We start from the raw sequence: 16,414 nt of genomic DNA, 5'->3' as shown, positions 1-16,414 counted from the left end.
GTACTTAATGCCAATTTTAAATGAATGATTTTTAAAAATCAGCAATTTTCAAAATCTTATAAATAAATAAATAAAAAGACCCTACATGTAAAGTTGTACCAGATGAATGATGGGGGGAAAAGGAAGGGCTAAAGGAAAGTCAGCTTGTCTTTAAAAAGGATAAAATGAAGATCTACCTCCACATTCTAAAAATCATTTTATATAAGAATAAATCACTTCATTGATTAGGGTCTAAAATTTGGTTCGCTACTAGATATTTGGAGAAGAAATTGCTATGGTTGTCTGACATGTATTATCAGAAATTTCTCCTCTGTGACCCTCATGAGATGAGCAACATGAAGGGAACATTCCAGTCTGAGTTAATTTATGAACCAAAGTGAGGACCACAATCTAGAACCAGAAACTGTGCCATAGTCATTTTTATTCTGTCTACAATAATTTTAATTAAAATTTCTTTCTATGTCTTGTTGATGGGTTTTTTGCAATATATAGAAATGCTGATGATTTGTGTAGGTTTCTTTTATACCCTGCAACTTTGCTAAAGCTGTGAATTGGTTCCAATAGGTTTTTGAATGATTTTATAAGTGTTATCATTATATCATCTGCAAAGTGTTATAGCTTTCTTTTCTTGATGCCTATTCTAACTCCTTTAATTTCTTTTTCTTTTCTTATTGCTAAAGCCAACATTTCTAAATAATGGTGGTGATAATGGGCATCCTTGTTTCACCCCTGATCTTACTGGGAATGCATCCAACTTTTCTCCATTACAAATAATGCTTGCTGTAGGTTTTAAATGCTTATTATTTTAAGGAAAGCTCCCTTTATCCCTATGCTCTCTGGTGTTTTTAATAAGAATGGGTATTGTATTTTGTCAAAAGCTTTTTCTGGATCTATTGAGATTTTCATGATTTCTGTTGGTCCCACACTCATTTTTAGCTGGAAAATTAGATATACACCCTGAAGTGTCCAAATACCAGAAGATTGTTTTAAGATCTGCATACAAACCTGCATTGAATAAAATAATTTGCAGTTCATTATACTTCCATGTTTTTAAATACTAGACACATACCTCCTTAACTCAAATTAAAATTATTTAACAGTGATCCATCTATGGCATATTACAAGGTGAGGAACAAAAGATTGAGAATGACAATTTTGCCTTTTTACCTCCTTTAAGTACAAGATCCCCTGGAACAGGTTTCAGTCCATATTCTTCAATTCTTTTGCTCACCATGTTATTCCACACATAACTCTGATAACTATGAATATACATCAAACGATTGTTTCTTGGTATCTGTAGAAAAGAAGACACAAAAATGAGTGAAGAAATCAGTCATGAAAAGCATCTTTCAAATCGTCTTAATGGTTCTTAGTGTCATGAACTTCTCTGACAGAGTGGTGAAACATAAGGACCCCTTCTCAGAAAAATGTTTTTAAATGCATAAAATAAAATTTATAAGCTTAAAAGTAAACCTATTATCCTAAAGTAGTTACCAGATTATTTTAAACAAGTTCATAGACTACAGATTAAGAATTTCTGACAATCATGACTATTCCTTGTTTATTGCTTGCTGTTCTTTAATATACTAAATTCTTATTTTTCAAGCTACAAGAAAATTGCCAAATCCCTAATTCTTACTCTACCCTACAGAAGTCAGCCAATGATAAGGCTATAAATTATTTGTAGATTACATTCAAATGTACCAAAAGCTATAGTGCTTTTAAAAATTATTATTATTTATTTAATTGTAACTTAGTGATTTTAAGAAAAAGAACTTGTAAATGTATGGCAAACAGGACTTTCATCTTCATATTCTAAGATTTAAAACAAAAAAACACAAGCAATTTAACTAATAGTGAACTCAATGAGGCAACCAAATGACTTTCTGTTTGCCATGAAGGGAAAAACCATCATCACTACTTGATGATAAATCTAACCTGGATTAGAGAGATCTAAATATCAGATGAAATTTTCTCTCAAAAAGCTATCACAATTTTACCAGACATTTAATATACAAAGCAAGAAGAGGGCAAAGATATGCCTTCAAGTTCATTATTACAAATGTAAATGTATTTAGTTTTGTGTGTATCTTTTTTTAGTTTTCCAAGAGTTTCTTACCTTTTTTTGTTCTAATAAAGGAAACACAAATTCCAGTGATTCATCCCCTCAATGAGAGAAGATATAGATTTTGGAAATTTTTATTTTCTAAATTATCAAGAAAGTCTAATAGTAGAAAGCATATGAAATTAATTTGCTGTGAAATATCCATTAGTATAGATTACTTTTCCATAGTGTAAGTCCCCTGAAGACAAATGGTACTATTTTTATTAATCCCCTATATATGTAGTTCTAACATACTATATTACACAAAGTTGATATTCATAAAGTGTTTATTGGATTGAATTACTTTCTCCTATTAAAGCCATTTTATTCATTTGTATTTATGACTAAAAACAGTTCATATAAATTCACCTTCGGAATTAATTTTTCTTCTTTCCTTTTGCCTTTAAGAAAAGGAAAAGAAAAAACCCTCTGCTAGTCAGCACCTAAACTATGTTACACCTCTTAAAGTCATTTCCTAACTTCACAAATCACACTCACTATGCCAAATGCAGACACAATATTCTTCAGTCCATATTTTGCAAGTCCTCGAAGCAGCTGCCCTTCCACACACCTTTTGACAGGTAGTTTTTTGAGGGCAGCATCAGGATCTTTGGTCTTGGCCCACTCTTCTCGACATCTTACCAAGTATCCCTTTTCGGCTGCAAAAACAAGTTACCAATAAACAATTAAATCAACATGAATCTTTCCAACTCTTAAAATAAAATGCACGTCAAGAAATACCCACTTGAAAATGTCCACCAAAAACAATCTTGTGGACATGTATCCATTTTATAGCAGAAAGAAAACCAAGCATAGATTTTTTTTTTTTTTTGTGCTGCAGGTTAAAACAAAATAGTAATTTATATGCCTTTCTGACTCACCAGGAATGTCTGCTTTTCCTTTTCTCTCTGTTTTTCTAATTCAGAACTATTAAATTCACAGGGCAAGTTTTTTCTCATGAATTGAGTAAGCCATTCATCAAAGATCTTGTGCTTTGAAGTTCAAAGGGGCCTTAGAAACTGTGTAGTCCAATTCTCTCATCTTACAGATCATGAAAGTATGTCCAGAGAGACTAAAATCTGATCATCTTTACACAGTTAGCAAGTGGCCTGGCTAAAATTTTAACACAGGTGAGTCCTATCATTCCAAGTACTGAACAGTTAGCAGAAATGTTATTATTGTCAAAGTAAATGTAAATTCAATCCTTTTTATAAAATCTAGTTTTAGGGACATATTTTTATAAAAACATTTTTTATTCTTTATTTTGTAGTTTATATTTTTAAATTAAAGTTTTTTTATTTTCAAAATAAATGCATAGATAATTTTCAATATTCATCCCTGCAAAACCTTGTGTTTCAAATTTTTTCCCTCCCTTCCCCACACTACTCCCCTACATGGCAAGTAATCCACTATATGTTATACATGTGTGATTCTTCCACAATTATCTTGCTGCACAAGAAAAATCAGTTTAATAAGGAAAAAAATGAGAAAGAAATCAAAATGTAAGCAAACAACAACAACAAAAAGTGAAAATGCTATGTTGTGATCCCCACTAAGTTCCCACAGTCCTGCCTTTGGGTGCAGATGGCTCTTTTTATCACAAGACCATTGGAATTGGCTTGAATCATCTCATTGTTGTAAAGAGCCACGTCCATCAAAATTGATCATTGTATAATTAAAATATTTTTTTTTTTTTTTTTTTTTTGTGGCTGAGGCGGTTGGAATTAAGTGACTTGCCCAGGATCACATAGCCAATGAGTGTTAAATGTCTGAGAAACATTTGAACTCAGGTCCTCCTGACTTCAGGGCTGGTACTCTGTCCACTGCGCCACCTAGCTGTCCCAATTAAAGTATTCTTTAAAAAAAAAATTCCCAGGGTTTACAAAACCATAAAGAATAAAAAGAATGAAGTTTATTTGTATTTTTTATAAATATTTGTTAACTGATCTATTGATGCTAACAATTTTTCTTTTTAGAAGCAGAGATTTCTTTGTGCCTGCAAAGGGAAAGGTAGGTGTCACAGCTGACACCTACCTATTCCTTCAAGATGATTAGAATGTTGGCCAAATTTATCTGAAGGTCCCTATCTGGAGATATATTTAACCCCAAAATCAATAGTGATGAAACATTTCTCAGTGAGCAGACTTTCAAGTTCGTTAGGACCAAACAGAGCGAAACTCCCCCAAATGAGCATTCCACTGTACTAAGAGCTAAAATAAACTAGACTTTCTGAAAGCAAAGGACCATATAAAGTGAGTACTGCATAAAGCCTCTGTAATATTGTCCTAAACTTTGGCCCAAATGGCCACCATGATTTAGCCAATGGGCAGGCAAACTAGAGTGTACAAGGATTTCTCAAATAAATTCTTAGTGTCTTTTCTATAACCCATGGAAGAGAAAGTAGGGAAGAAGACAAACCATAGAGTAAGGTGAGGAGAAGTTGCTGATATAGCTAAGGGATCTGACCCAGGCCTGGGAAGTATCTTCTAAATCCCTTAGGGAATCCCTATAAAGAACAAGATATATATGCACAACCAAAAAAAGGCTGCTTTCCACAACCAAAGCAGAATCAATGGCTCTTGACTGAGATGGAGCCAGTCAGCCTAACTGGATGTGAGGATCCCAACACTAGGAAAGTTCTTACAAAACTTATGGTTAAAAGGAGTCAGACTGGACAGCATTTTATAGTAAACCATGAACTTTTACACAAAAGTCCTATTCTAAAACATCATCATGACACAGATGTGACTCTCTCAAAGGCTGGGCTAGTTGACTATTAACCCAGCTGGAAATGCTTTAATAATGGCATAACTCCAGTGAAAAACTACCTTTGTCTGTCACCTAAAGACTAGCCAGATTACATTTGGAGAACGTACATCCTCAGAATGGCCATGGCAACTCTTGGAGATCCTTTGCTAAGTCTCAAGAGGCCTTTAATCTGTGATAACACAAAGAATACAAAATCTGAATCTTTTCATTTTAAGTATATTACAATACTTATGTAAATGGATATATAGTGAAATAAAGGTTTTTTTTAAATAAAAATTTTAAACTTATTTCAAAAACTGCTTACCTCCAGGACGAGGTTTCAATATTAAATCTACGACTTCATCCCAACAGTTTTGTAAGATGGCTCTGAAATTAAACAGATTATTTATTAAATTTTGTATTGTAATCTTAAAGAAGGGAAAGGGACCTGTATGTGCAAGAATGTTTGTGGCAGCTCTCTTTGTGGTGGCCAGAAACTGGAAACTGAGTGGATGCCCATCAATTGGAGAATGGCTAAATAAGTTGTGGTATATGAATATTATGGAATATTATTGTTCTGTAAGAAATGACCAGCAGTGTGATTTCAGAAAGGCCTGGAGAGATTTAAATGAACTGATGCTGAGTGAAATGAGCAGGACCAGGAGATCATTATATACTTCACCAACAATAAGTATATAATGATCAATTCTGATGGACGTGGCCCTCTACAACAATGAGATGAACCAAATCAGTTCCATTTGTTCAATAATGAAGAGAACCAGCTACATCCAAAGAGAGATCTCTGGGAAATGAGAGTGAACCACAACATAACATTTCCACTCCCTCTGTTTTTGTCCACCTGAATTTTTTATTTCCTTCTCAGGTTAATTTTACCTTATTTGTAAGTCCGATTTTTCTTGTGCAGCAAAATAACTGTATGGATATGTATACATATATTGTATTTAACACATACTTTAACATATTTAACATGTATTGGTCTACCTGCCATCTGAAAGAGTAGTGGGAGAAGAAGGGAAAAAGTTGGAACAGAAGGTTTTGCAAGGGTCAATGCTGAAAAATTACCCATGCATATATCTTTATGGAAAATAGTAGAAAGAGAAAATGGTAGAAACTTGTGATTTCTCATAGATCTGTTCCTTGTTTACCATGTCACTTGGGACACATCACTTAAATATTCCCAAGTCTGATCTTGAATGTGGTTCTCATTTGTCAAAGGTTTTTGCCTCATAGCCATATCTTGCAAATAAAAAAACTATAATAAAATAAATAAATTTTGTATTGTAATAGATTTCTTTGCATTTGGATTAAGTGAACATTAATATATTTTGTATTTCTTTTTTTATTATAAATAACAATATGATAAAGAATAATCATGTAAAGACAGAGTCTAACAAAAATGTAAAGGATAAGATAAAGGAATAAATCATTCTAGCCACTTAGCTTTTACGTTTGGCTTAGCTCTAACTGGCACACAATAGATTTAAAATGTTAAAGTTCATATATAATATGCATAGCAATTATTTGGCATCAGTAGTTGTATAAAACGTTTTGATAAATGGGATGAATCTGTGCTGCCCTTAAGACATTCCTTAAACTTATTTCTCTCAATAAATAAATCCCTGGAGATGTAACCATGATTTCTTGCCATTTACTGCATTCTCATTAAGTGGAATACAGAATATGTAAAGTAATGTAACTCCTTTCTGGAAAATTAGTCATTAAATTAGAAGCTGAAAACAGCTTTCTTGCAAATTTTCTCCACTATTCCTTGTTAGTGTGCTCTGACATTTTAGCACATTTCAAATATTCTCTGAATCTTACTAGTCTGTTTTAACTTACTCTTTAGTTATGTTGATTAAACTTCATGAAAAAGAATAACTACCTACAAGTCTTAAGGATATTGCCACTAAAGATCATTAACACATTTCATAACCAAAGGAGGAAAAAAAAAACAACAACAACTATATCCTATATTTTTAACTTCCCAACTACTTGTGACTAGATGTGAGGAGATCTGGGCTTGCAAATGAGTTCTACTACTAACTACCTCTTTGCTAAAGTAAAAAGGCTACTCTTACCCTTAATAGTAATGCTATTACTATAACTCTGAAGAGAGAGAAAAAAAGTGAAAAGATAAAAAATATGTATAACAAGCATAAAATATTTATAGCAGCTCTTTTTGTAATGGCAAAGAACTGGAAACTAAGAGGAGACAACTCAATTGAAAATAGCTGAATAAAGTATGGCAAACAATGTTCGACAAAGGTTTGTCAAAACTCTGAAATAGTTGGGAATAATTGTTTGATAGGAGCATGTAGGCTATGAGGCAAAAACCTTTGACAAATGAGAACCACATTCAAGATCAGACTTGGGAATATTTAAGTGATGTGTCCCAAGTGACATGGTAAACAAGGAACAGATCTATGAGAAATCACAAGTTTCTACCATTTTCTCTTTCTACCATTTTCCATGAGGACATTAAAACAGATTTTACAAAAAGGTAAAAAATACCTTGTTTAAGATAAACAGTGGAAAACAAATGAATATGAATTAAATACCGACCTTCCAACCTGATATGTGGGGATAGCTGTGGTTCCAAACCGCTGCATCCCATAGTAGTTAATGAATCCAATTTCTTTGAGAGAGTGCATTGCTTGCTGTACTTGATGGTCAGTTCCTGTTATGTTTCTGCAAATATTTGAATCACCCAAAGAAAATTTTATTTCACGAATAGTAAGACCAGTTCACCATAAAGTGGTTTTGATTTGGTCATTCCTCTCCTTTCCTTCAATTCCTTTCCTGTCTTACTTTCTGACTTTATTTTGACTCTTCCCTAAACTAATTTATTATTAAAAATATGTTAAATAGTTCTAATTTTTTTTTAAAGAGACACTACAATTTCTATTGAAATCCTCTATGTGATTCTTTTAGAAAGGCATAATGCAATTAAAAAAAACAACAACACATTAACCTTTCTGGGTCATTTCCTTCTTTATCATTCCTTTCCCTTTGTAAAAGTTGGCCTAAAAATGTGAGTTATTTTTCTTTATCACTCATACATATTGACCAGGTAAATACCTGAGTGAGGATCTCTCTTCTTCCTGACAAGAACTTTTTACCTGAGGACAACAGTGAATTGATTTCCCTGGAGTTCTCCCAACTTCAGAGGATTTTTCTGATAGCTGAAGTTGCCCAGCTTGAAGTTCATTAAGCACTTGTTCAAATGAGCAAGTCTTTGTGCAGTTATTCTAAAAAGAGAAAGATAACAAGAAAGTCTTTGTCTCACTGGGAAATTCTAGGATGTGAGCACATTATTGGAAACTGAGCCCTAACCAATGTGATCATGGCTATTAAAAAAGCAAGAGCAACATAGAATGGAAGAGAAGTTTGGGCTCGCAGCTTAGGAGGCTTAACTAAACTGTTGTTTGTACTAAAATCTTAGACTTTCAGCTATATTCTGAAGAAGAATGATGGATCATTTAGAAAAATCTGTGGAAATTATCTTAAGGAATAATCTTTCATGACTGAAGAACATATGAAAGAAAATGAGTCACTTATTTCTTTTGATAAAGAGTATGTTTTAATGATCAACCATGACTCCAAGGCAACAATGATAATGAATAAAGCCTACTATCTGACAAAGAAATGGGAGACTTAAGAAGTAAATCTGATAAAATACTTTTTGAACATGTTCAATGTATGGATTTGTTTTGCTTCACTATTATATATTGGTAGGAATTATGAGGGAGAGGAGAGAGGAAGAAGACAAGAGATAGATGTCAAAAATAAGAAATGGTTATTCCCTTCCCCTCATCTCTAGAGACTGAGATGACTTACAGGGGATTATTGTCCTTGGGTTTTGGAGAATAGTATTTGCACATTTGTTGTGACTATACTTTTGAAATAAATATTCTGAAAAGCTAAAAAAAAACTCACAAAAGAACAGTAGAAGGTTCTAAAGGGATCAAACCAGATAGTTCTGAAACAAGAATACTGAATTTATTTATTATATTGATGAAAATTATGTAAGTTGTATATAAGAGAAATTTGTGATTTGTGATTTCATATTATCTCTTCTGTGTACATGGAAATGTTCATGTTTGTTGATGACTGTCAAATTCAGAATAACAAAAAAATTATAACATAAGTAAAACAAGAACAAAGAAAATGCTTTTTTATTAGCCAATGTCCAATACTCTTGAGTATTTCCAAGCTGCTGTTTCATGTGTTTAGTCCTGATGGCTCACAACAGATGCAGCAATGTCCCCATCTAAGGGCAAAGATTTCAGACAACTTTTTTATTGGATATATTTTCTCAATTCTGTAGAAAAGTATAGGGACCAAAATTTTAACTCTTCTTTCTAATTACAAGGACACAGGACTATGCAAATTACTGAAAAAATTTATATAACTAGCAGTTCAGTATTTATATAGTAAAATTTCCCTTTCTTTGCTTAAAGTTTTCCCTTTACTTTCTTCCGGAATAATAAGAAGAAAGTTATAATTATGAAATAGGTCAGAATCTCTCTCTAATGAGCTTAAGAGATACAACGTTGATTGTGAAAACTTGCATGATTTGACACAGAGCAAAGAGAACCAAACCAGAACTATTTATACAATAGCAACATTGCAAAACAATTTTGATAGCCTTAATAACTCTACCAACATAATGACCAACCATGATTCTATGTTTCATATGGAAACAAGTTGCCTAGCTTCTGACAGAAAAATGGTGAACTTTAGTTCAGTGAAAACTGGGATCTACATTTTTTGGACTTGGGCAATGTAGGAATTGTATATACTTAACGATGAAAAGTTCTCACATTTATTGTGAGAGTTTTGTTACTAGGGAAAGAAACAGAATTTTGTCTATTTAAAAAAATATAAAAGGAACAGGTTAGTATTCCAGGTACTTGAAAAGAATCACAAATAGTTCATCAATCTTTTAAATTTAATTTATTTTCATGAAAATTTGCCTTTTCTCCCTCTTCCCACTAAAAATCTCCACTGAAAAACAAAACCCAGTTAAAAATATGCATTCCTGCACTGATCATATCCAAAAAATCCACATCTGGCTTTTAGGTATATCTTTACCAGATGCAAGTGATACAGAGATAAAGAAGGGTCCCCTTCCTCAAGGAGTATCCATTGTACAGCAGGAAACCAACATATAAAAGTCTACATATGAACAAGTGAAGAAAGGAAAGAAAGCATATTCACTAGGTGCTTCCCATGAGAAGGAACACATAAGTTTGTCTAGCACAAAGTAAATGCTTTGCTTGGTTATCTTGGAGAGGGAGAAGATAAGAGAAAGAAGTAGAAAAATTTGGAACTCAAAAGTTTTACAAAAATGAATGCTGAAAATGACCTTTACATGTATTTGGAAAAAGAAAATATTATTGAAAATAAACAAACAAATAATCAGGTAAATAAATAAATGTAGCCTGGCTGAAGGAACTAAGGCAAGGATTCTAAGAAGCAAAGAAGACGAGAGTCTATTCCAAGTAGGAGGGACAGGCTGTACAAAGGCCCATGGGTAGAAGATGGTATCCTGAGTTTGGTTAATAGAAAGTAAGCAATGTATGAGGCGCCATAATATGTTAACAGTTATCATGCTATCTAAGAGTCCACACAAAGAAAAATGGGTTTCTTTTTAGAGATCAACCAGTCAATCCACATTCACTAAGTACCTCCCATGTGTCAAGCACTATGATTTCTTGCCACCCAGAGGAGCAGACATAGATGCCTCTGGACAAAGGAAAAGCCAGAAGGAACTATATAAATTCAAAGCTGAGGAAGAATGCCTTTGAAATCATTAAAAGGGGAAGGAAAAGGAAAAAGAAACAGAAAAATTATAAAAGGACTCTAAAGAAACCTGTACATAAATACATTACTCAAACAACACAAAAAAAGAGAGCAAACCAATAAAAAAGGAAAGCTACAGAATATCAGAGGTTTAATTTGAAAAAAAAAAAAAAAAAAAAAAGCATTCAGTAGTTTACATTCCAACAATTATTTACCACAAAAATAAGTATCTTTAACTTATACTTACTTAAGAACAGCAATCTCTTGAACAGTTATAGCCCTTTTGTCTTTGGTTCCCATGTAGGAAAATATGTTTGGTTTAACTCTGATCAAAAAAAAAACAAACAGAAAAAAAAATAGTTAAATAATTAATATTCATGCTAAGGATAACTATCTAAAATTATATGCATGTTTCACAATGTGTTCAATCATTGCCCTATCAACTAATAGATATTTATATTGTTTCTAGTTCTTTACCACCCCCCAAAATGATGCTATGAATATTTTGGTATATATAAGACTATTCTTTCTTTCTCTGAATTCTAGCATCAGGAACTCTGGATCAAATTCCAAAGTGCTCTCCAGACTGATTGGACCAATTCACAACTTCACGAATGGTATATTCATGTGCTCTTTTCATATCTCCTCCAACAATGACTTTCTATATTTGCCAATTTGTATGGTAAGAGGTAAAATCTCAGTGATATTTTAATTTGAAATTCCTTCATTGTTTGCATATGGAGTTATGTTTCATATAAGTTGTAATAATTTGTAATTCTTTCAGAACAAAATACTCATGGTCTCTAATAATTTTTGGCTATCAGACTCTTATCAGAGATACCAGTTATGAAGTTTCTCTTCCCAATCAACAGCCATCTTTTTTTAAGTTATATTGATTTTGTTTGTGCAAAGGCTTTTCAATTTTTTTCTAAGTGAAATTATCTATTTTATTTCATGACTGCCTCTATTCCATGTTTGGTTAACAACTTTCCCTCTAGCTGTAAGTATGAAAGGGTATTTCAAATTTTATTAGAGTTTGACCTTTTATAATCAGGTCCTCCACCTACTGTAAGACTTACTACAATTTTCTTTGCAAAGTGTTAGTCTAAAACCAAATTGTGCCTGTTTTCCCTTATTTTCAGTAATTCTTATCAAATAAGGAGAGCTTCTTGAAGTAAATTATGTTTTGAGGTTTATAATGGAATGAATTATTTAGTTCAGATGTGTTTTAATATTCCATACCTGGTCTGTTCAACTGATCTACTTTCTCATTCTTTAAAATCAATTCCAAATTAAATTATATTATATAGCATTAATTATCAAAACTAAGTCTTATGATTCCTCCTTTTTTCTATTATTTTCCTTGAAATTCTAGCTCTTTTGTTCCTAAGATGAATTTTATTATTATTTTTATACATATATAATCTGATTGCTGCTACTAAATTTGGTAAATTAACTGTAGAATCTTTTTAATTATAGTGTCAAAGCTCAACCATGCATAATGAATATTCCTTCAAATATTAAAATTGTTCTTTATTTCTTTTAAGAATTCTTTTTTAAAACTATGCTACAATATTGCTTCTAGGAGAGAATCAGTTTAAATTTTTTCAGGAATAGAATCCACAAAAAATTCAAAATGAAATTTCTACAATCTGAGTCATTTAAATAGAGATTTTAGTAGGAGGGAAGGAAGCTTATATCATCAACTATATGTTAATTCTCAATTATGCATATATAGATTACTCATTTTTTGATAAAGTTTTCATACCAAATATTTGGCATCTGCCACATACTATGTGATTTTGGGCAAGATATTTAACAACTCTGAATCCCAGTTTTTTTGGTTAAAAATAGGAAGCTAGACTAGATGATTTCTAAGGAGCTTTCCCAAAAAAAGCAATTTTTCTACTAGTCTAACCAATCAGAAGCTTTATAGAATGACTGAAATGCCCCTCAAAGTTCATCTATTCTAGTCCCTCATTCTGTACATAAAAGAACTGAGAACTCTGGAAGTTAAGTGACTCCCCCAAACTTACAAATGTAGTTAGTCTGAAATAGGATTTGAAGGTGTTCCAATTCCAAAGTCAATGCTCTTTTTTTTCCTATGCTACAGCATACTGATATACATGTAATATATGTTTTCATTCCAAATCCAAATAGAAATGATTTTTCTATTACCTATTTCTTCAGATTTCCCTTTCACAGACCTTTAATACTTATAAATTAAAATCATTCATGTTTTTATAGTATATAAGAAAAAAATTTTTTTAAAAACTAACCTCAAAAATTTTGAGAGTACATTAATAGCATCCATGGTGTCCTTGTTTTCCTTGTATAAAACAAAGTGGCAGTAACTTCCCCTAGATTTTGGCCAAGAATGTTTTCTTGGATCTTTAAAAGCAAACAAAAAAAATTAACATATTTAAATTGCAGCATGACTAGGTACCATTGCTATGAGTTTCCTTTTTTTTTTTTTTTTTTTTTTTTTTTTTTTAATGATACTATGAGTGCTCAATCACTTGTTCCTGAATCCTGGAAGTAAGAAATTGATCCAAATAGCCAGTCAACACAGGTTATTAGTTTTTTAAACTGACCTCCTGGGATCTTCAAAAACTTGCTTTGGAGCTTTGGACAATCACTTAACTTGCCATAAATGCTATGAAATATAAATGTTGTAAAGATATCTATAAACCGATCAGTGACTTCCACTTGTACAGTACTATAAGAGGCACCATCAATTCTGGGAGAGTCAATTTATAAAATGTGTTTCTGGTATCTGAGCATCAACACTCTCAGTTTCATAGGAAACTATAATTAAAGTAAAATATATAACAATAGGTTTTCCTAAATTCATTCGTCTGTAGTTTTTCACAAGGACTGAATCAAGTCTTATGCTCTATAATAACAAGAATGGAAATTATTAAAAAATGATATAAAATTGTTTTTTTTTAAAAACATTTCTAAATATTCCTTCCCTCTCAAAAGTTTAATACCACCACCAGATAAGCTGTATATCAGTCTCTAAGAGAAATCTTTTTTTGGCATATAAAGTTTAACCATGTCTGGAGAAAAAGAAAAATTAAGAATGAAATGACTAAATAAACTTTCAGAACTGCACTCTAAATTTCCAAGAAATTTTTTCTTACCATAGGGGTATATATTTCATGAATTGCCAGGGGTCAATTTTTAAAACACTTAAGCTATCTGAAGACATTTGTGTAGTCTAAGACGTATAGTCTATCTGAAAATCTATGATTAAATAATTTACAGGTTTTGGTTTGAGCTGTGCCTCAAAGCTGAAATTTCAATGGTACAGAAGTCTGAAAAAAAACTACCAATGAACAGGCTACACCTTTTTATGACAAACATTGTGTAATATGCTTTGGTCTCGTGATATTTAATTATATGTTAACTGAACAAACATAAGAGTCACATATTTCATACATAGGAATCAGAAAAAATATGAAAGATAAAATAAATAATCTTAGTGATGATTATTCTTAAAAAATATTTCACCCATTTGTTCACCCACTGCGTTCTTCCAAAAGGCAAATGCTTTTGTTTCTTGAAGCTATAGATTAAAAACTGTTTCACAAAAGAAACAAATGTTTTAGCTAAGGAATAAGTAACAGAGGAATTATCAAATAAATGTTCTGAATATTGCCTTAGCAATTAAGTGAAATTATCTAAAAGCAAATGCATGACTGGAGTAATACCTGCATGAAATGCTGCCTTATTGATAAGTATAGAAGGTTTTTCTACTTTGCAATCTTAGTTCTTGGCCTTGGCTCTCCTCCAAAGCTTTCTTTTACCAAACCCGCCCTCCACCCCCCACCCACCAAAAAATTCCTCTGAAAATATGAAGAAAATTGTCTTAGATGTTCCTTCTAATTTTATGTTATTGAAGCAGAAATTTCTGATTTTTATTAGCTTTTCAGCCAGCAAATTTGTACATCAGAAATCACTGGCATTTCATTTTATCTACATGGAATGCCAACAGTTCTTACCTGTGGCGGTTCTGACCTCTGTCCAAATGCACAGCAAAAAGAGCATAAGAGAGCAACATTTAATTTATAGACTATTAAAGTGCTTTAGAGGTGAACATGCAGAAATTATGACTATATGTAGATTTAGATGGCATCTAGCAGTGGTAGTGATAGCAATTCAGAAAATTATGCAATGGAACACAGCGGAGGCAATAATAAATGTGTGTGGGGTGAAATAAATTAAAAGTGTAACTAACTTCCCTGCAGACAAAATAAATTGGGTCTCAGTAGCTTAATGACACACAAAACCTTCATAAGAAACTCGTATGTACATGAATGTGCATGTGTTCCTGGCCACACACAAAAAAAGAACCTTTCTTAAGATAAGGAGGGACTCCAATGAAGAGTTTTCAGTGAAAAGTTTAAGATGTGAAATAAAACACTGCCCCATCCTTTCTTGTCGATAATTACCATAATTATATAATTATCAATTTTTAAAGTGACCACTGATGAAAATTCCTGAAATTTAATTGGTCTTTTACCTAAAAATTCACATTTTACTTAATTGTAACGAATGATTAGTCACAAAGGGAGAACTTGTAGAAGATACTACATGTCAAAAAACAATTAATCTACTGGGATATAAGTTTTCATTTCTACACTGCATACTCTTAATTAGTAAATGCACAAAAATAACAAGCAAAGTTATCACTTTCTCAAAACACAGAAGAATACATACAAATTTCATGGTCTTAAAAAAACCATTATATACAGAATTTAACCTTTATAGAATTGGGTAGGAGATGAATCTAATGATTTCAAAGTATTTAGAGTTCAGACACACAATTAAAATTTCCAGTATTCTAGGTTATTTTTTATCTAGAAAAGGTATTACAAAATTTTCACCAAAGCTCCAGGGGAGAATTAGGTCCTGATATAAATATATATAAATACCCTAGAATATTGGAAATTTTATAGCTCAGAATCATCAATCTAGACTCAAAGGAATTTTTCTGGTCAGAGTTTAATGGGTCAGACAACAATATTCTCTTGCTGATGGTGTTTAATACTGATGCCCAGATCTCAAAGCCATGGTTCTCAGAAGTAAAAAGAAATCAAAATTCTGAGTTCTGGGGGATGCATGTATGAAAAATGGTGACTACAAGTCTGGTAAAGATGTTTATTGTCCAAAGAAGAAAGCAGGAAAATAGGTTGGAAGCCCATGTAAGAAAAATCCTCCTTATTAAGTAAAGAGAAGGAAACCTAAGTTGAAATTTTCTACAATTCTCTACAAGCCAAAATTCCTACTGTACTACAATGCTGAGCCTGGCACAGTTTGCTGAACCACTATTATCATCAGAACCAGGGGCATTAGTAATAATAAAAGTATTTGTACTGTACTTTTAGGTTTACAAATATTATCTCATTTTATCCTCACAATAAAACAGGGAGGTGGGTATTCTTATTATCTCCATTTAACAGAAGAAGTTAATCTGAAAGAAACTAAATAACTTGCCCTGGATCATGATTTGAACTTAGGTCTTTCTGACACCTGATCCACACACTCTATTCTATATATCACTATCACCTTTACCTATTTTAGTCCTTCAATAAAGCTTTCAAAATTATATTTTAATGGAGAAAAAAAATCTTCTAATAAATATGACCAGTTTTATTATTACAATCAATGAAAAATGTAACTACTTTACAGAAATTCCTTTAAAGTAAATGTTATTTAGGATGCATTTGT

At 32.1% G+C, this 16,414-nt stretch overlaps 1 protein-coding gene across 2 annotated transcripts in view; it reads right to left on the bottom strand.

Moving 5' to 3' along the window:
* The window catches only part of PUS7 (pseudouridine synthase 7), a 49,584-nt gene that overhangs the window by 13,861 nt on the left and 19,309 nt on the right, over nucleotides 1-16,414 (bottom strand). Inside the window, exons 6-13 of one of the 2 annotated variants that reach the window (XM_074268394.1) lie at nucleotides 14,686-14,703; nucleotides 12,958-13,069; nucleotides 10,926-11,003; nucleotides 7,993-8,121; nucleotides 7,436-7,561; nucleotides 5,178-5,239; nucleotides 2,603-2,763; nucleotides 1,168-1,294 (exon numbers count right to left, since the gene is read on the bottom strand). In XM_074268394.1, the coding sequence (XP_074124495.1) occupies nucleotides 1,168-1,294; nucleotides 2,603-2,763; nucleotides 5,178-5,239; nucleotides 7,436-7,561; nucleotides 7,993-8,121; nucleotides 10,926-11,003; nucleotides 12,958-13,069; nucleotides 14,686-14,703 (813 nt within the window). The remainder of the gene's footprint in view (nucleotides 1-1,167; nucleotides 1,295-2,602; nucleotides 2,764-5,177; nucleotides 5,240-7,435; nucleotides 7,562-7,992; nucleotides 8,122-10,925; nucleotides 11,004-12,957; nucleotides 13,070-14,685; nucleotides 14,704-16,414) is intronic. The other variant, XM_074268395.1, reaches the window with a different exon arrangement.

This window comes from Sminthopsis crassicaudata, chromosome 5 (genome assembly GCF_048593235.1).
Source record: "Sminthopsis crassicaudata isolate SCR6 chromosome 5, ASM4859323v1, whole genome shotgun sequence".
In the NCBI taxonomy this organism is placed as follows: Eukaryota; Metazoa; Chordata; class Mammalia; order Dasyuromorphia; family Dasyuridae; genus Sminthopsis; species Sminthopsis crassicaudata.
The sequence above is the reverse complement of the archived record's forward strand: the minus strand, read 5'-3'. Positions and strand labels throughout refer to the sequence as shown.